Source organism: Panulirus ornatus, chromosome 31 (genome assembly GCF_036320965.1).
Source record: "Panulirus ornatus isolate Po-2019 chromosome 31, ASM3632096v1, whole genome shotgun sequence".
Classification (NCBI taxonomy): Eukaryota; Metazoa; Arthropoda; class Malacostraca; order Decapoda; family Palinuridae; genus Panulirus; species Panulirus ornatus.
In genome coordinates this window covers 5,958,885-5,979,406 of record NC_092254.1, presented here as the reverse complement: position 1 = coordinate 5,979,406, position 20,522 = coordinate 5,958,885, and the positions used below count along the sequence as shown (strand labels likewise).

The 20,522-nt window shown below is 43.5% G+C and overlaps 1 protein-coding gene across 1 annotated transcript in view; it reads left to right on the top strand.

The window, feature by feature from the left end:
- The window catches only part of LOC139758768 (uncharacterized), a 139,345-nt gene extending 124,547 nt beyond the window's left edge, over positions 1 to 14,798 (top strand). The window contains exon 8 of the mRNA XM_071680547.1: positions 9,465 to 14,798. Within this exon, the coding sequence (XP_071536648.1) occupies positions 9,465 to 11,987 (2,523 nt within the window). The 3' untranslated portion in view covers positions 11,988 to 14,798. The remainder of the gene's footprint in view (positions 1 to 9,464) is intronic.
- Positions 14,799 to 20,522: the final 5,724 nt, after the last annotated feature.

Sequence of the window (20,522 nt, the reverse complement as noted above, 5' to 3'; positions counted from 1 at the left end):
AAGTGTGTGGCCATCAAGATGATGGTGAGAATGAGGGAGGGAACAATGTCAAGATGATTGTGAGTGACGAGGGACTGTGTTGATATAAAGACGATGGTGATTGTTAATGTGACTGGTGCGAGTGAGGAAGGGAAGTGATGTCCCAGATGGTGGTGAGTGAGGACAGTGTTGATGTGAAAAGAGTGGTGAGTGAGGAGGCGATGGGCGTTGATGTGCAGATGATCCTAAGAATGTGGGGAATGTTGATGTGAAGATGACAATGTGTGTTGGAAGGGGAGAGTGTTGATGTGAAGATGGCAAAATCAGCAAGGGGAGAATGTGAAGATGATGGTGAGAGCAGAGGCCAGTATACAGTCCTGCAGACGATATTAAAGAGAAGGGAAATTTGTTACTGTGAAGATGATGAAGAGTAAAGAGGGGAGTTGTGATGTGAAGATGGTGGTGAAAGTGGAGGGAAGAGCGCCGACATGAAGATGACAGAATGAGAGGGGTGTCCTGCTAATGGTGAGAGTGGGGATGGGGGATGGGGGGTGCGGCCATGATCGTGAAGAGTGTGAGGAAGGGCGACTCTGTGGCCGTGGTATTCATGGTGAGTGACAAGGGGAGTGAGTGCGGCGGCGGCATGGTGATCAGGGGGTCGGGGGGCAAGTGTGTGGCCTTCATGGTGATGGTGAAACTGAGGAAGGGAGAGTAACTGCGATGGTGAAACTGAGGAAGGGAGAGTAACTGCGATGGTGAAACTGGGGAAGGAAGAGTAACTGCGATGGTGAGATTGAGGAGAGTGAGTGGCCGTGATGGTGAGAATGAGGAAGGGATAGCAGCCGCGATGGTGAGATTGAGGAGGGGAGAGTGAGCGGCCATGGTGGTGAAACTGAGTGGCCGTGGTGGTGCTTGTGAAGAGGGAAGACCGCGGCTGTGATGGTGATGGTCGTGCTGATGTAGTCGATATCGCATTATCTTCATTACCATATAGGCGACCACCGACGGCTGGGTCTCTGCCATCATGGTGTGTGTGTGTGTGTGTGTGTGTGTGTGTGTGTGTGTGTGCGCGTGCTCGGGTAAGTGTGTGTGTGTGTGTGTGTGTGTGTGTGCGCGTGCTCGGGTAAGTGTGTGTGTGTGTGTTTGTGTGTGAAACGAGGAAAATTTCTGCCATTTTACTACCACAGTAAATCATCTTACTGTTCCCAGCGCTGTACAGCTTTACTGCTGCGGGTACTAACAAGTCAGTGTTACTGGTACAGCACAAATGTGAGCTATCCTGGGGCGACCTGAGAACACTCATCAAACAAACCAGGAAAGATGGACAAAACATGGGGAAGGACTCTTGAATGATCAATTCAGACTCAGCAAATAATGGTGAAACTCTGGGGTGCAGGAGTGCGCCGCAGGACCTTGCGGACAAGTAAGTGGGCACGTAGGAAGGAGCAACACGTGAAGAACTGACGGCACCAGAATCATGAGGCGTTCCTGGACCGTCTGAGGCAGCTGTAACGGCTCAAGGAAAGTTTAGGGAGGATAAAGTTGCTCGTATCAAAGTCATATCAAGTTCCTGAGTAAGGCTGAAACATGGAACTCACGCCTAAGTTACAAGAGAGCATAGTACATTGGTATAACTTACAAGATGGTATTACTGCTGATCCGGAAAGTTAGAACGGATAACGGGAACCAAAAGTATGAAGAAGGGAGTGGGACGGTAAAGTTGAGCACCGAAGGGAAGCGAAATATATATATATATATATATATATATATATATATATATATATATATATATATATATATATATATATATATGTGTGTGTGTGTGTGTGTGTGTGTGTGTGTGTGTGTGTGTGTGTGTGTGTGTGTGTGTGTGTAAAGGAAAACCTGACCTCATCCGTCCCCACTTCCTATATCTCTCCCTCATCCGTCCCGACTACCCCTGCTCCTCCCTCATCTGTCCCCACTTCCCCTGCCCCTCCCTCATCTGTCCCCACTTCCCCGTGCCCCTCCCTCATCTGTCCCGTCTTCCTGTACCTGTTCATCAACCGTCCCCATTTCCCGTACCTCTCTCTCATCCGTCTTCACTCTCTGAACCTCTCTCTCATCCGTCCCCACTTCCTGTACCTCTCTCTCATCCGTCCTCACTCCCTGAACCTCTCTCATCCGTCCCCACTTCCTGTACCTCTCTCTCATCCGTCCTCACTCCCTGAACCTCTCTCTCATCCGTCCTCTATCCCTGAACCTCTCTCTCATCCGTCCCCACTTCCTGTACCTCTCTCTCATCCGTCCTCTGTCCCTGAACCTCTCTCTCATCCGTCCCCACTTCCTGTACCTCTCTCTCATCCGTCATTTCCTGTACCTCTCTCCCGTCCGTCCCCACTTCACGTACTTCTTTAATGCATCTTCACTTCTCATTCTCCACCATTTCCTCTGCATCTCCCTCATCCATCCCCACTTGCTATAACGCTCATCCATCCTCATTTCATTTCCCTCTCCCTCATCCGTTCCCACTTCCTGTCTCTCCCTTCCTCCTTTTCACGCTTTTGCCTCGTCTGTCCCCACCTCCCGTGCCTCCGCTTCATCCGTCCCCAGTCCCCATTCCTCTCTCCCTGTCATCCACCCACCTGAGCTACTCACACAGCTCACAAGGGACCTGAGCCCTGGAGCAACACCGATGATACCAGACTCATTAAAAGTTTGCCGTCTTCAAGTTTTATTAGTAACTTCCGCTGGGCCTACTGTCACCTGGAAGAGGACACGGTGGCAGTGGCGCCGACAGTGTTAAATACTGTATCAGTGAACGTTGCTGATAGTGGTGTTCGTGGTCATAGTGACGAAGGTCGTGGTGATGGTGCTGGTGAAGGTGATGGCTGTGGTATTTCTGTTGGTATGAGGAAAGCCTGGCAGCCCATGTAGATGGCGAGCGTCAGGAACGTTTTGGAGAGTCTTCCTTTGGCTGACCATAATATCCTGCTTCATATATATATATATATATATATATATATATATATATATATATATATATATATATATATATATATATATATATATATTCAACACAAACTTTCAGTACAGAGCAATTTTCATTTTAAAGAAAGTCAGCGATTTAAACATTTAATCCCAACCAGTATTATTCTAGGGACGTCATTTACAAAACTGCCGGTAAGAGAGAGAGAGAGAGAGAGAGAGAGAGAGAGAGAGAGAGAGAGAGAGAGAGAGAGAGAGAGAGAGAATTAGTTTGTTCGTTACGTATTCACATCGAAATTATATTAATTCATGAAATACGTTCCCGTACTTTTCATTCAAAAGTAGTGAGCGTATTAATCGTCTGCTTAAAAGCATTCTCACTCCAAGTTCTGATAAGAGAATGAGTTTCAGATAGTAACCACATATCATCGGCTGTAAAAGCAAGCTGTGATACGGAAATTACCGTTATGGATAACCCAACCAAATGTGAAAATTCACTGAATCTAATACCACAGCCTCTGACACCTGTGTACTGACTACATATAATGATTATCAGTAAACAACAGTGGGAATGTTATCCAAGTGTACCAATCACTTAGGAAACCTTATGATTTCGAGATGCATTTTCTGATTAATATTACGCCTTTAACTCCTCTAGAATGATATTATGAAACATCTTCCATGTGTGTGATTACTTATTTGTGATGTACGAGGAGGGAGGTTTACACTTGTGGGGTTCCAACTTTTGAACATTCTCTGCTATCATACAACCTCTTAAATGTACGAGTACTTGACTGTATTAACCTCGTCCTCAGTCGTTCTGTTCCACTCACCCAAACTTCTAATACTGTAAGTATACTTCTTTACATTCTTTAACGTGCTGTGTCCTCTGATTTCTCTATCCCGACATTTCTCGAAGAACTGTCCTCTGTCCACGTCTTTAATGTTTTAAAAACTTCGAAGTTGTGATCAGATGGAAGGAGGAACATGCAGAACATCAAGTATAAAATACTGGAGGACATCATTACTCTCTACAATTGCAATCTATATAACATTTTCTTAACAGGGAATAAACACTGTTACTGCAAGAAATCACAAAAGATTTAAACATCCTGAAACGCCTCACAGTGTGTGTGTGTGTGTGTGTGTGTGTGTGTGTGTGTGTGTGTGTGTGTGTGTGTGTGTGTGTGTGTGTGAACCATAGACTGGGAGTTCATGTGTTCCCATCTCGGGAATGTAAGTTGGTCCAGTGGCTCCATAGTCTGCCGCTCCTCTCGCTCTCTGTCAGTCAGTCTCATGCTGAACGTAAGAACGCTGTCGAAATCGACCAAAATCAGCCTCAGATGAAGCAAAGCACCAACAGTGCATCTTCAGACGTCGGCAGCTGGAGTGGCTGTAACGTCACAGAGGAAGTTTCTTGTTATGGTTTTACTTCCCAGTCAGGTTGCGTCATCTCGTCCCGGGGGGCAACAGAATGCTCATTTTTTTTTTGAGTGAATCACTTGCTAAACTCTCCAGCAAGAATATCTTACTCTGCCTCATAAATATGATATATAAACCCGCCATGAATAAGTTAAAGGCATTTTGTTTAGTTCAAAATTAAAATTGTTTCCATGTCCTGCGTTTGATGGCTGACTCAGACGAAACCTGTGGTTCAGCCGCCTCAGTCCAGCAGGTGCACTCGTCGCTGCTCGCCATGAAAGCTTCCCGAGCAAGTCTATGTTTCCCCAGAGGGAGGGACCAGCGTGGCGTTGCGCACACTAGTCTGGGTCTAACTCATCCTGTGAATACTTATGGATATATTAACAACGATTCCGAAAGGAGGTTATGACACAACTGTATATCGTGTATTTCCTTGCAATTTTCCATGTTTGATAAATTAATGACTTGATGGAAAAGTCGACCGTAAAGCCGTTCTAAATGTAGATCGCTATAATATGCTTCCTGTAAGGTGAATCATATTCTGGCCTTATTTCGGAGTGTTCCATCATCATCATGTCATGAATGGCGTCCTTGACATGTACATACATAAACATATGTACAAAGACATTCACATAACGTCTAATCCGACACTGTAGCTGATAATTTCCTCAAGGATAAGCACACATACACACTACGGCTAGTGTGTATAATATATATATATATATATATATATATATATATATATATATATATATATATATATATATATATATATATATATACACACACCTAGAGAATTAAACACATGTTACATATATACAAGATTAAGGGGACGGGGCAACGCGAGTGTTCAACACTCTCTGCCCCGTACCACACACACACACACACACACACACACACACACACACACACACACACGTACACACATAGTAATCACGAGGAACAAGCAAGCAACTACCCAGATGGAGGTACAGTAGTGTGGCACACTTACACACGGTCCTCCATTTCATCTCCTGGGCCCTCTGTACACGTGGTGGTCAATGTTAAATCATCCCCAATATCATATTTCCAATAAACTCGATTTCAGATGAAAAAAAATAGCGTTAGGACTGGCAGTACGTGAACCAGGAGCGCAGAAATTAAATTTAAATGAAGGCAAATGGCAGAGAGATATTACCGGCGAGGGGAGGTACGCCTGTAAATTGTTCCCGCTAGACGTATTTCTCTTACGCTGCTTCTTTACGGCCGCAGAGGCTCAGTCTTGGAGAAGGGATGCAGGGAGAGAGAGAGAGAGAGAGAGAGAGAGAGAGAGAGAGAGAGAGAGAGAGAGAGAGAGAGAGAGAGAGTGTTACACATTTTTGCAGTATAAATAAAAATTCAGGATATGCTTCTTTTCAATGGTAATTAGCCCATGTATTTTCAGGAGCGTAATAGCTTGTTTGTCGACCCGCGACAATAGGGCGGGTTTACGTTGATATGATACGCTAATTAACATGATTTTCCCTCACCAACCTGCACCTGGAACCAGATGTACCACGGTCGTGACACATGACTTCTCTTTCCGTCTTCTTTAAGTAAGAAGTTCGCTTTGTTCTTTGGAAATGATCAGCACTTGAGGTTACAGTATTGATAATTTAAACACTTCCGTATACCACATATTCTAAGGCCATACGACATACACAACCCTCAGAAAGACCACCCGGATACAACACGGTTTAGTTATAAGTTACCCAAGATAACATCAACAACTTACCAGACACAATTAACATTCATGTGGACGCTACTTTAATCGGACGTTTCAATAAAACCGTTTGGGGAAAACCCGAATCCCTCCCCCTCCAAAAATAGTTTCCACTGATCAAATCTTAAAGTTTATGAGAGAAGAGGGAAGGGAAATAATAATAAAAAGACACCTTCCCTCGTCTTGTGGATTCAATTACTGAGGAAAGTTAGGGAGGAGCGGAGGAGAGGCAGCCAGCCGTCACCTGGCCAGAAAATACCGAGTTTGCAGGTGTGTGTGTGTGTGTGTGTGTGTGTGTGTGTGTGTGTGTGTGTGTGTGTGTTGGCGCGTCCCATCAGTGATGACGCCTCGCCTATCCTGCCTCCTAACAATATAGAGACTATTTTATTCTGCATTGCAGGAACCAATGACCAAACTAAAGTTTCAAAGAGTATAATTCATATAAATGCTGCATCATGACAGTACCCCTACACATAACCAAATGTAAAATACCACCACAGTGTCGCTGGCTAATTTTCTATGACAGCAAATGAAAAGAACTTCACTGTGAGGGAAGTGAAGTAATGGACGCCCTGTGAATGTTGGGGTGGGACGTGCTGACATCACTGTGCTGGAGATGACACTGGCCGCCTCCCACCGTCTGGTGTGTCTTTCTCCCGTCGCAGACTCAGAGTCTCACGTTTTGCTGGTGTTCTGGGCCTCATTTCTCTTTTTTCTTTCCAACTAGTTTTGTTTCCATCTTCTTGCCTCTCTCTCTCTTCGTTCCTCCCTTGGATTGTTCATACCTCGGGAGATCCGCCGATCCGGCATGTGGCAGTAAACGTGCCACGGCGTGAGGTGGGTCTGCCAGTAAGCAAGGGTGCAGGCGGGTACTGTCTGCCGTCGTTGGGTATTGTAGTCCTTCTCTCCCACATCCAGTAGACTCCTGTGGCCTCAGCTGGCCGTAGCTCCCTTCCTTGTTGTCTACAACCACCTAAATTCAACTATGGACTAAACTTTGAGTTGTGGTATGTGTGTAATTGCCTATATGCACAGTACGGGGTGAGAGTATGACACTCGTGGAGCCCCCATCTCGAGCATTTTGGTATAGTACTGCTTCTTGAATTTATGTAAGCATTGTACTTTGACAATGTCTTCAGTCGTCTTTGTGTGTGTGTGTGTGTGTGTGTGTGTGTGTGTGTGTGTGTGTGTGTGTGTGTGTGTGTGATGGCGGAGATAAGTCCAAGTTAAAAATACGTGTGCAAAAACCCTTAACGACTGTAATAACACGACTGATGTTGCAGTGGTCACTATCCTCTCTCCTCAGATCTGATTTACGCAGGCGACAGTATTCGTCTTTGAAATGATTAAGATGAAAGTTATTACTGCTGTACCCAAATGTTAGGTTCATAATTAGTAGGAATTTGGAAGGAGTCTGACAAGTGAGAGAACTGAGTAAAGAAGGTTAATAGATGGGAGAACTAGGAGGAGGGTGACTTGTGGGAGTACTGGAGGTAGGCAGACATGTGGGAGTACTGAGGGAGACAAGTGGGAGTACTGAAGAAGGCAGACTGACACGTGGTATGAGTGATGAAGGCAGGTGGAATGACTAAGGGAACCAGATCAACAGATGGGAGGCCCAGTGACGCCCTGTTGATATGGCGAGGTGACCTGGGGGATGCCGATCAACAGACGGAAGGCGCGAAAGTCAGGCTGACTGGTGGAAGGACTATGGTAAGCTGGCTGACATAAAGGTCACACTTGTCAGTCTTACATCCACGGTCATCCTACCTATTAACATGCTACATGGTGACTTAGGATGACAAGTTGGAGAACTCTGTGAGGCAACTTAAGATGGAGAACTGAGGCAGTCTGCGAGTGGGAGGAGGTGGACGAGGTTATGTTGTCGTAGACTAGAGAGGGTGAAGGAGTGTGACATGCAGCAGTATGAAAGTATTAGTGCAAGGGTTACAAAGGTTACCAGGGGTTACAGTATGCAAATGAGGTAAATGGATGAAGGTTGGATACTGATACTTCATATGTTTACATCTGTCCTCTTTGGTTTCATATATTACAGCAGGAGGGAAGCGAGGGCCACACACTTAGAACACTGCAGCAACAGGGGAAGGAGGGCCACACAGCCAGGACACTGCAGCAGTAGGGGATGGAAAGACACACAGCCAGGACACTGCAGCAGTGGGGGATGGAGGGCCACAGAGCCAAGACACTGGAGCAGTAGGAGACGGTGGGCCACACGCCCAGGGCACTGCAGGAATAGGGGATGGAGGGCCACACAGCCAGAACACTGCAGCAGCAGGGAACGGAGGGCCAACACGCCCAGGACACTGCAGCAATAGGGGATGGAGGGCCACACAGCTAGGACACTGCAGCAGCAGGGGATGGAGGGCCACACAGCCAGGACACTGCAGCAGCAGGGGACGGAGGGCCACACAGCCAGGAGGGACTCGGGGATAAAGGGGGTACGGGGTTTACCAATCGATCACGTTGATTTATTGCACATCCGCGACGGTGGGGCGGCGTGGCTCTCCCCCTCCTGGCTCGGCTACTGCTAAAGGGACGGTGATTGGAGGTTGTGTAGTGAGGCAAGAGGTCCACACACTACACCACTTCACACACAGCAACACTAATCAAACCAAAAAATGAGTCGGTTTTGATTTTTACCTCCAATGTACAGAGAAAAGTTTTCATATAAACATAACATTGATTTTGTAACTTTCCCATATATTATATTATATTATATTATATATATATATATATATATATATATATATATATATATATATATATATATATATATATATATATATATATATATATATATATTATAATGATACAAATACTTCAAGCATTTGTCCGTGTGTGTGTGTGTGTGTGTGTTTTATACTCTTGTTGCTCCGTGTCTTAACCTTGCACAAATACCATGTCTTTACTACTATGTATGTATGCGCACGCACACACACACACACACACACACACACACACACACACACACACACCCTAGCCTATTCCAGGTGTGAGTGTGTGTGTGCAGAAGGGAGAATGCTTTTACATTTGCGGGGTCATATATATATATATATATATATATATATATATATATATATATATATATATATATATATATATATATATATATATATATCATTTCTAATATAAATTTACAAATTTTTCCCCAGAGAGTAATTATATGTGCTTTAAGCAATGAAATTTATATTAGTCGTCTTTGAATGATAGTCAGTACAAGACAAATAATAAAGAGTAGGTTGAGGGGCTATTGAACGTTATGCAGTAGATTTTGAGGATACTGATTATGTAACGAAACATGACTCAAGGCATTTTGTTTTTCTTATCTTTGCAGGAATCGCCTATGGAACTAAGCTTCCAGGTTGTAGCTACAAGGAAGGTCAAGAAGCGTCGTCAGCAGCCTGTTAGCGACATCGCCGATGAAGAACGGCAAGAGGACACAACGGAAGGGAGTGGCGAGCCTCAGCAACCTGTAGAGGAATGTCTAGAGCCTCCTGATAAAGTGGCGAGGCTCGAAACGTCCTGTGAAGACTCTTCTACAACAATACTTCCCGACCAGCCACCCCTGGATACTCACCCGCCCACGCCACCCGAAACACCTGAGGGTGGGCGAGAACGTGAGGGGGAACAGTTTCAGACTGAGGAACAGGCTGTTACCGAGTTGGGGGTCCAACATGATGACGTCGTTGGTGGGGGCGTAGAGGAGGAGACGCCAATGGTGGTAGATAATCTAGAAGAGGTACAGCAGGAAGTGACCAACGTTTTGGAAGATGAGGCGCAAGAACTACAAGAGGAGGTACAAGAAGTACACGAGGCGCAAGAAATGCACGTAGACGACGCTCCCAGAGTGCTTGAGGAAGACGAGCACATAGAAAAAGAGACAGAAGATATGAAGGAGGAAGACGACGACCAGCAAATGGAAACTGCTGAAGATTTTGATGCTTCAAAAGAATCCAATGACCTTATCGTTGATCACGATTCCGAAACACCACTTGAAGTCGATACGAGTCACGAAACAGAACCAGAGGTTGATGGAGAGCAGGATGGTGAACCGGACAGAGAACCAGAGGGTGAGACTGAAGTGAATGCTGACGTTGCTCCGGAGGGCGAGAACTGTGGAGACGTCGGTGGTGTTGAAAGGGAGACGGAGACAGGGAAGAACTGCGCGGAAGACGAGCAGGAAGATAGTGCCATAGACGTGACAGAGACGAGTGCAAGCGAGCCACTTGACAGCGACGACAAGGAAACTGACCTGAATGTTAGTACAGAGTCTACAGAACTAGAACAAGAGGAGAACACCGAACGGACCTTGACGAGTAAGCAGGTTCAGACTGATGAGGGCCCCATAAACCTTAGTCAGGGATATAAAGGTGATAAGAAGATCGGCAAAGACTGCTATGTTTTCACAGACAATGAAGAGGAGGAAGACGACGGTGGAGAACTAGAAGAAGAGCGGGATGAGGTGGGTGCGTTGGACCTCTCACGTCATGCTCGCAGTGTAAGAGAAGCACGAACTCAGCGTGAAAGTCTGGAATCCCCACCCTCAAGCTCATCACAGGACAAATCAGAGAACCGTTCAGCGCGTGGACAAGGGACGCAAACTACTCTCTCTATTACTCAGAGTAAAAAGTCAAAGAAGCTCAAACAGCAATCCTCCACTACTACCAGCTCACCCACACCCACTGCTCAAACGGCACCCACCGTCGCTCCCATCACCAGACCTCCAATGCCTCTGGATTGGGCTCACTCCCCTCTGGTCCCCACGCCTGTTACCCCACAAGCGGTTGCTTTTAGTGGTCTCATGACTTTGTCCCAAGCAGCAGTGCAGCTGCAGCTGGCCATGGCCCATGCCCAGGCGCAGGCCCAAGCGCAAGCTCAAGCGCAAGCACAAGCTGAAGCCAAAGCAAAAGCTGAGGCGCAAGCAAGAGCACAAGCACAAGCAAAAGTACTCAAAAATCTAAAAGTGAGCGAATCTCTAAGTTTCGTAAATGGGTCTGGAGATACACTAACTATTAGCCCCATCACGACAGCCCTGGAAGGAAAAGCTAATAAGAATGTGTGCTCCAAGACTGTCAGTAAGAGTCACCATAGCTCCAAGGCAGTCAACGGCAATTCCTATAATAAACATTTCAATACTAAGTCTCACAACAGTCACAAATCAACAAGTAATACCATTAGCACCAAAAGCAACAGCAATAATCATGGCAGTTTAAGAACCACAATTCCCAAGTCTGCCCTTACCACCTCCCTAAAAATACCGTCGGTATCCGTGAGTTCCAAAACCAACGGCACGACTTCCCCGTCAAACACTAAGCCAGAGAAAGACCATACAGAGAGAACCGGAGATCCAGTCTTTAGAATCACCAACCAAAAATTAGCGGAATGTTTTCGACGGCAACACCAACAGAAACTGAAACAAAACAATAATTTTAAATCAAGCACAACTACCGCCACCACCACCACCACCACCACCACCAGCAGCGGCATTACTGCAGTGTCCAGCAGTGGCAACAGTAGTCCCACCACAGCCACGAAGACTTCTAACATCATCAACTCGGGTTTCAAAGTCAGTGCGAGTTCCAACGGGACGACAAGCCTGACTAGTTCTGTGTCATCGTCCAGGACGTCATCCAGCTCCAGCCAGAGTATCCGGGCGACCAACACCAGTGTCCGTCAGATCCCCAACCCGTCACTTATTCGCCAACAGTCCGAGTCCAGGATAACTAGCGGTCTCACGGGCCTCGGCCTCGGCTCCAGAAAACCCTCAGAGTCCAGCAAGATCGAAAGTTTAACGAGATCACTGCACGAGAAGTTGGCGGCGTCTTCTATGGCGGCCATCAACTCTACCGCCAGATAGACAGGGGGTCAACTGTCACTCGCCTCCTCAGGACTGGCTGGGGTCGTCAGTCTTATAATACACAGGATGGACGGTAAAGAATGTGGCCGTTTTTCTGGCATCAAAATTTTTAGATAATATATAGATACGAGATCTGGTGAAAGTGTCATGTTAATTATATAAAGTTTATATTAATAAGGCATGTTAGATAAAGTCTACACAGAGAAAACGAATGGGAAACCATGCAGTATACACATCAAATGAGAAATGGTGCTAGAAATGCGACCTCTTGAAAGGTTTAGTTAACCTACTGTACAAAATGGTAGTATTGTAAATATGACTGGAACTACCACTGGTTAATCTTAGTATTAGCGAGGTTATCAAGTAAATACTCGTAAATATATGGCGGCATTATGGAAAACCGCAATCATAAAGGACGTGACACTCCGAAGTGCATAGTGTACGTACGTCGTCTGACTGTCAGAGCCGCACTCTGCGGCAACGACGGGACAGCACGGAGTGGCTCAACAAGTGTTGTGTCAACAAGTAAGTCCTACAGCGACAGCTAACAAGATCAGCAGCAGCAGCACTACCAGCCACTGGTGTGAACAGTGCGCAGCCACAACAGGTGAAATGCAAAAATAGCGTTTGGTCGACAACAGAAAGTGATCCTGCTAAGGTCGCCTGGAATGACCTCAAGAGGTTTAAGGAACTTTGTATTCCAGAAACAAAGAACCTTCTATATTCTTATCATATTAGATCTGATATATGTGGGGTCTGGTCCACGTTACAAAAGGGTGATATAGTATTTAGATGTAGTAATTTAAGGATACATTTCGGCTTATAATCTGGCTTTAATTTTGAACTTTGGGGTGGTAGTGTGCAACCCTGAGACAAAAAAAAAAAAAAGCGCCTTGTGAGTTGTACTGTATATTAGTTTCTTGTTTTCATGTGTGGCAGGACGTATGTGTGAATCTAATGTTAATCTATTTAGTCACAATATGTTTCATAAACATTAATTCATCATTTAGGTTCTTGCCACTGGATTACATTTGTGTAGGTAACAGTCTTTGGGTCTGAGAACGAGACAACATAAACTCACACGTGAATGTACGTATACTTATATTCTTAAACAGGCTCGCGCCTACACCCCGGATGACCAAAGAGCTTCGCCGACTCCGCTTTTCCCTATATGTAATTGTTTATATAACGTGTACATAATTATATATTGAGTAATGTGGAATTCTACTGAATTTCTGTCATATGCAACCACGCCTGTGTTTGCATTCTTCTCTTGTACATGTACTACTAGCACATTGTTATCTTGGGCAGGACACCCCACCCTTCTCGACTTAGTACATGTATGTACTTCTTCAATTGTCCTTATGCCAATGACTTGTATACATAGCATATTTGTCCCACCTTTATATGTTTTCCAAACGCAAAGTTATTTGTAGTAGACGTATGCCTCCAAACTTTGATTGTTAGTGTTTTACTATATATTATTAGTTCAAGGAAGCGGCGCGCGCACGTCTTGCCAAGGCGCTGCTTGATGTTGGTGCGGGAGAGGACCAGCACTCGCCAGTAAGCCGCAAAGAACGTATTAGGAAGAACAGTTGTAGATTACTAAGCTGCCGGTGAGCAGCAGTATGTGCGGCTGGTCATGGAGGTGACGCCAACAAGCAAACATTCCCGATGCTTTCGGTTGGTCGCCTACGGTAACAGGTTGAAGCCTATACCAACGGATAGGCAGATGTCCCAGGTGTTGACGTCAGGTTCGTAGTCTGTGTCAATGAAATGATAATTATTCGTATTGATCGCCAAAGATCATAAAAGTATATTTTTCGCTCATTAATTTATGATCTACGATCGAATGCATAAGGTTCATGCCGACAAGGTGGTACTAGATTCTGATGGCGTCTCTCTGGTCTACAATCATGACACAACAGGTGAAGACAAACGTTTAACCGCTCTAGCAGTGAGGGCACATCATGATCAACGCATCTTCGGTTAGCTAATCGAAGAATGGCGACGGATGAAGTAATGTCATCCTTCCTGAAACCTGATGAACCTGAATCAGATCGGTGGGATTATGTCATCTGGTTTACCTGTGTACGATGCTCCGTTGTCCCTCAACCGCACCTTACCCCAGGTGCTGGTGCTGTCCCCTCCCTCAACCCTCACACACTCTTCCAACCACTACGACTCACGTCCTCCTCCGTGTTATATAGTATCTCTTTTATATGTCTGTAGTTAAGGCAAGTCTTTCCTTGGTTATATCATGTTCCTGAGAAAATAATTTTGTTTTACAGCTGTAAATTATCACTAAACATTATTGTTGTATCCAATGCGATAATTTTATTATTTATGTAAAATTGTGTGCCATGAATTTATTGTTTGAATATTTGTTAGATCGAGTGAAGTGACTGGTGTGCGTAGTCTCTACCCTTTGATATATAATATATATATATATATATATATATATATATATATATATATATATATATATATATATATATATATATATATATATAAGTCAACCCCAGAACCCCTTTTATGGGGCTCCTGCAGCTTCAAGGCCGCGTTACAATCAGGAGCAGGGAACTGTTGAACTCCGAAGCGAAAAGTTCCTCGACGAGACTATACTCCTTTTCGTCCATTAAAAGGATACAGCCTTGTTCAAGGTGACTTTGCACTTGCTGTGTTACCACATGCAAGCGGAGGCAGGTAACACCCATATATATATATGTATATATATATATATATATATATATATATATATATATATATATATATATATATATATATATATATATATATATATATTATAAAAGCACACATTAACAGAGGGCATTATGCGTCATATTATATATATATATATATATATATATATATATATATATATATATATATATATATATATATATATATATATTCTATAAAGTGACACACACACAGAGTCTGATGATACACTAGCAGGCTCATGGAGATTAGTTTTGTGTGTAAGCTGACTTAGGTCTTGTTCATACAGAAGTAGACCGCTTGACACGTGAGGATCTGCACGTTGAAGCATCTGACGTGCATCAGAAAAGCGTGTTTATGTATGCAAATATATTCGTTTATTTATAAGTTCTCAGCTATGAATGTGCAACTGTGTACACATACCTGTTTTGGTAATGAGCGACTAGCTTCGTCTTACAACATTCAGTTTTGTATCGGAGCTGTATTCTGTATCAACTTGACTGTGTGGGTTATACCAAAGGATGTAAAGAAAATGAAAAAGAACAAAGAATGCTAAGGTGGTGCGCCTTCAGGAGACCAACTGAAGATGTATTGCTGAAGATGATGGTCAGACCCACCTTCAGGGCTGGTGAAAAGGAATGTAATCATAATCTGGTCGTAATTTACCGAATATTCGCGGATCTCTTAGGTGGTTCTTCAGGCAGAGTAACGAACCTTCTAGCGAGACCACCGCCCACAGCCGCCCTCGTCATTAGCATTTTAAGTTCGTCAGGCGGTTACTTACATCCATGATACATACCCATGTACAAATGATGCCCAATGTTTATCACGTGAAATAATCAGCTGGAATATAATTAATGTATTTCCTTCGTTACTGCTAATGATGTGTCAAAAGTTTGAGATAATGATGTAAAAAGTTTGTTGTGTTTAATAAGTTTTAAAAAAAATTTACTACATTTTATTTCGTAAGTTCTTTGATGGTGACCATTTTACCTAACAAAACCATTCATCCTGAGAAGAGCCTCTGAAGCAGAGACTGCATAAGGAACCTTGCCAGTGGTCCTCTAGACGTCTTCTCAGGAAAAGTATTGTAGTGTTAGTGTGATGTTGTCAGTGTTGGGCAGGCTAGTTGTGTTGAAAGTCAACAGCAGGCGCTATCCAAGTGACCTCTTGACCTTGTTCACAAGTCTGTTATCGCTTAAAAAATAAAAAAGTACAAATATTGTGGTTAGCATACAGACTGCTATAAATATCATATAATCTTCAGCTCCGAGTGAAAAGCTTCTCAGTGCAAGAGGAGTCTCTTACATTAATTCTTGAGTGACTCCAAGCATGTCTTTTGTATATAACATGAGGACAAAACCCACTATCGAGAGCACATGCAAACCCAAACATACAGCTGCTACCGTTCACAACATATGTGGCTTGCATCATTCTAGGAATTACACTGTCTTCACATGCTTATGTAATATGTAAAAGTGACATATATTCTTTATGAGGATACAGGAAAATGACCCATAGAAACATCAGAATCACGCACATGACTTTCAGCGAGGCATTATCTGCTGCTGATCCCATAATGCGTGACAATAAGTGACTATAGTAGATACTGTGAGAACAGTTAAGGGCATTATCTACGTACGAGTGATATATAGCAGTATGTGTGGGTATGTGTGTGTGTATATGTGTGTTGTAGTTAGCATGATTGGAGATATAAGTGAGTACGCAGCTCTAAGTAAGTTCAAATATTTACACACGATGTTAATCATATTGTATGGAAGATTAGCAGTGGTTAGTTTCTTCACATAGAAAATGTGTGATCCACTTTTATTAGGTAACTGAGCTTTATTTGAACTATTTCTCCAGCTGACGAGGATGGTCAGCCGCGAGTGCAGCGGTGTCACTTAGAATTTATTATTATTATTATTGTCATCTTACCCACATTTGTTTCAATGTTTCTCCTGGTCAGGAAGGACTATTTTGTCAGTCCTACCTGTCAACGTTGATCATGGCACATCTCTGTCATTCAACTCTGTATGCTATTATGTCGTGAGTCGCATCATGTCATTTTCGTCCTTGTATTTAGAAGGCCTGAATGCTGGCTTATCCTGAAGTTGAACTAGTCAAATATAATTAATTTAGAGCCAACAGATCACTGTTCTGTTAGAAATTCAACTTTTAAGTTTAAATTTATCATTTACAGTAAACAGTGTTACCTTCTTCATTGCCTTAGTTCGTGCCTGACTGAACTTCGATCAAATATACTCACTCCACTTTTGAGCGTGTTGTTCAGGAAATGTACCAGCTACATCACAGTACACGGCCCAGCAAAACCAGTGGTTAGAATGGTAAACGCTGGTATGATTTCTAAGTGCGTCATCAAATGCCCACAACGTAAAGTCGTAGCCACAGACCAACAATCTAAGTGTTACAGGCTTAGAGCCTAATACGAGGACGAGACTGGCAGACTGCGTACACATACCTGCGTAGGGTTGAGTAATATCTGTCCCAAATGAATTATGTGTACTACAGAGAGGTACAGTGGACGGTGCTTGTTTTGTACCATTGCAGTCATCACGTGTAGAGATGGCATATGGAAATATAACTGATCATATAGACTCGCTCGTTTTAATTTATCCTTTATGTACTAAATATTGCTAGATACAATTTTCCTACATGTACGTCTACACACCTAGCATACGCTGGGGCGTGTGTGTTATTATCTATATGGAGTGCAAGAGAAGCGAGCTGTACACTCAGCGGCCCCTTCTCTTGAACATTCCCTAATCATAAAACTTCTTTAACTTGTGTTTGATGTTTCACTTAACTACGTTCTTAGTCATTCTATACCACTCATCCACCACCCCTGTACTATAAAAGTACTTTGCATCTTTCCTAACACATTTCATGCTTATTTTCATGAAATGTCCTCTGATCCTAGCTCTAACCTTAAGTCTCTCGAAGACCTGTTCACTGTTTATGTTACCGATCTGTTCAAATAACATAAAAGGCTGTGATTAGGTCACCCCTAACCCTTCTGTCTTCCAAGGTGGGCCAATTCAAACCCTCTTGCCTTTCCCTGTAATTCGGCTCTCCTAATTCTAGTACCATCATTGTTGCCTTCCTCTGAACACCCTCAACTCGCTCTTTGTGCTTCCTTAAGTACAGTGAGCAAACTTATGAAGCATATTCAAGTTTTGGTCTTATGCAGACTATCAACAGCTTGTTAAATAGTTCCTTGTCCATATAGTTCAAAGATATTCTAATATTTGCCATGCAGAGTTTGTCTCCAATGTGGGGTTCAGACGATAGATGAGGATCAATCTCAACTCACAAGTCCTTCTCACACACAGAATCCTAAAAACTATTTACTGCCACATAATTATCATATTGAGGCCTTCTTTCACTTTATCCCATATTTATTACTTTCAAATTGCTCGGTTGAGCATCATCAACCATGTATGAGACGATCTTCGAAATCTGTTCAGGTCATCTTGCAAGTTGATGCAATCCTTCCATCGTGATCTTTGCATCATGAGCAAACACGTTCAGGTTGGAGTCGTACCTTCAGGTAAGTCACTCACAAGAGACTGAGAAGAGTAATGGTCCCAAAAGACTTTCGCAGACTGGAACTGTATAGAATTATTTGGAAAAACTAGTGAGTATAATCAGGCCTGAGCGAGGGAGATACTCCAACGTAGCTAACACATGTTGGATCATTCCTTGTTAAACTTTGCAGTTGCCACCTTCCTTAGCAACCACAACTCTTCGCCTTTTCATTCTGCAAATACTAACCACTCAACTTTTTAATCATATAATCATTAACTGCGTTTTTTCCTACCTATGGGGTTAATCCCATCTTCCCGAAGGTGGGTACTCTTACCATGAAGTCTTCACGATTGATGCAATGTACGCCATGTGTGTTCGCTAACATCACAATGCCCCAAGTTATCAACACTTCTACCACAGAGTCTTACAATGCTGAATCCCTCCCCAGTCTTTTATACCCGGGCACTCATCGAAATGCGTAATCACCGAGTTGTGCTGTTCGGGGAAAGAATCCTACACTCGTGTGGCCCCAGCAACTGACCTTTCTCCTCCATCATTCAACTTTTTAAACTTCTGTTTCCCGACTGCATTCACAGTATCATGCCCCACTTTATTCCATTCATCCACCGCTCTTATACTCAAAAAAGACCTTCTTTACATCTTCTCTAACACGTTTCATGTGATGACCTCGAGTTATTCTTAGTTACTCTATTGCACTGCCAAAGAGCTGTTCTCAGCTGACGTCATTAAATTGGTTTACCTACTTCTAGTTATAATCAAATCACCCCTTACTCTTTTCTCTTTCATCGTAGACAGACAGACTCTCTCTCTCTCTCTCTCTCTCTCTCTCTCTCTCTCTCTCTATATATATATATATATATATATATATATATATATATATATATATATATATATATATATATATATATATATATATATATATATATAAAATGGCCTCTAGCCACTCACTGTAATTTAGTTCTCTCAATTTTTGGTTCCACCTTTACTGCCTTCCTTTGGGCCTTCTGTAATAGTTCTTTGAGCTTCTTTAAGAGCCGTGACCAAACCTAAGAAGAATATCCTAGTTAATGCCTCATGTAACACGTGAACAGTTTGCCGAATACTTCCTTATCAGCTTACATCAGTGTGATTACAATATTTACCAGCAGAAAGTTTCTCTCCTATACAATTCTCCTCCAATGCAATGTCGACTCACGAGACGCTCTCATGCACAGATTCCAGCAGCTTATTCCTCGGTAGATGGTATGCTTATCGAGACCTTCTTCCACAGTGTCTCAGTCTCATCGCTTTGCATTTACTTGGGTGGACTTTCATCAATCATGTGTCAGACGACCTCTGGAGTTTGTCCAGGTCCACCTGTAAGAGGATGAAATTCTCCTTACTCGCTACTTCTCTCATGACTTCGGCATGATCCGCAAAAATATTCAGACGAGTCGAATCCCTCTGGCAGACCACTTAAACAGATCAAGAAGAGCAGTGATCCCAGGAGTGAGTCCTGCAGCCCCCCAACAGGTAATCCCAACGCATTTCCAAGTTACTCTGACATCCTTTATCACCTCGCATTAAGGTAATTACCTAATTCACCGGGGAAGTCTCCCCCTTATTCCTGCCAGAAAATACCGCTCTTAACCAACGCGTGGAGAGGACACCCTCCATTCTAAGACTGGAAAAAATAAATATGTGACGGCGTGTTCACCTTTTCAAGTGCTGCTATACAGAGCGGAAAGTGCCAGTGGATTAAAAAAGTTCGGGTCGACACGCCTTAACATCAATAGCAGCTTAAATTGGATGTCCAAAATATATATAAGCTAAATCACAACGTTGAACGATGCAAAGATATGGGGGCTAGTATCACTGAAAGGTTTCACGATAAAATTCCTTCCCACTGAATTTTATGTCCTGAGCGAAACAGTGATAATAAAAAATTCAGTCCACTCTGTCCTGCCCTGCTCGTATGAAATGCGATATTGATTTCCTTTTCCGTCTTTAACCTGGTTTTATGTCCCCCCCCCTCCCCCTCACATACAGACACACACACACACCCTGATATATTTGAATTCATTATCCTTGAGAAAGGTCCCCCGTCAGCGATCTTGAAATATCAAATTCATATGGAGACGGGCCGGATCACGGCGTCATGAATATGTTATCCAGACCAAGAAACAGGACCTCCCGAGGATCCACCGTAAATAACTTGAGTGATGACGCCTCGTAAAACTAAGGACAAAAGTATTAGTGTCAATG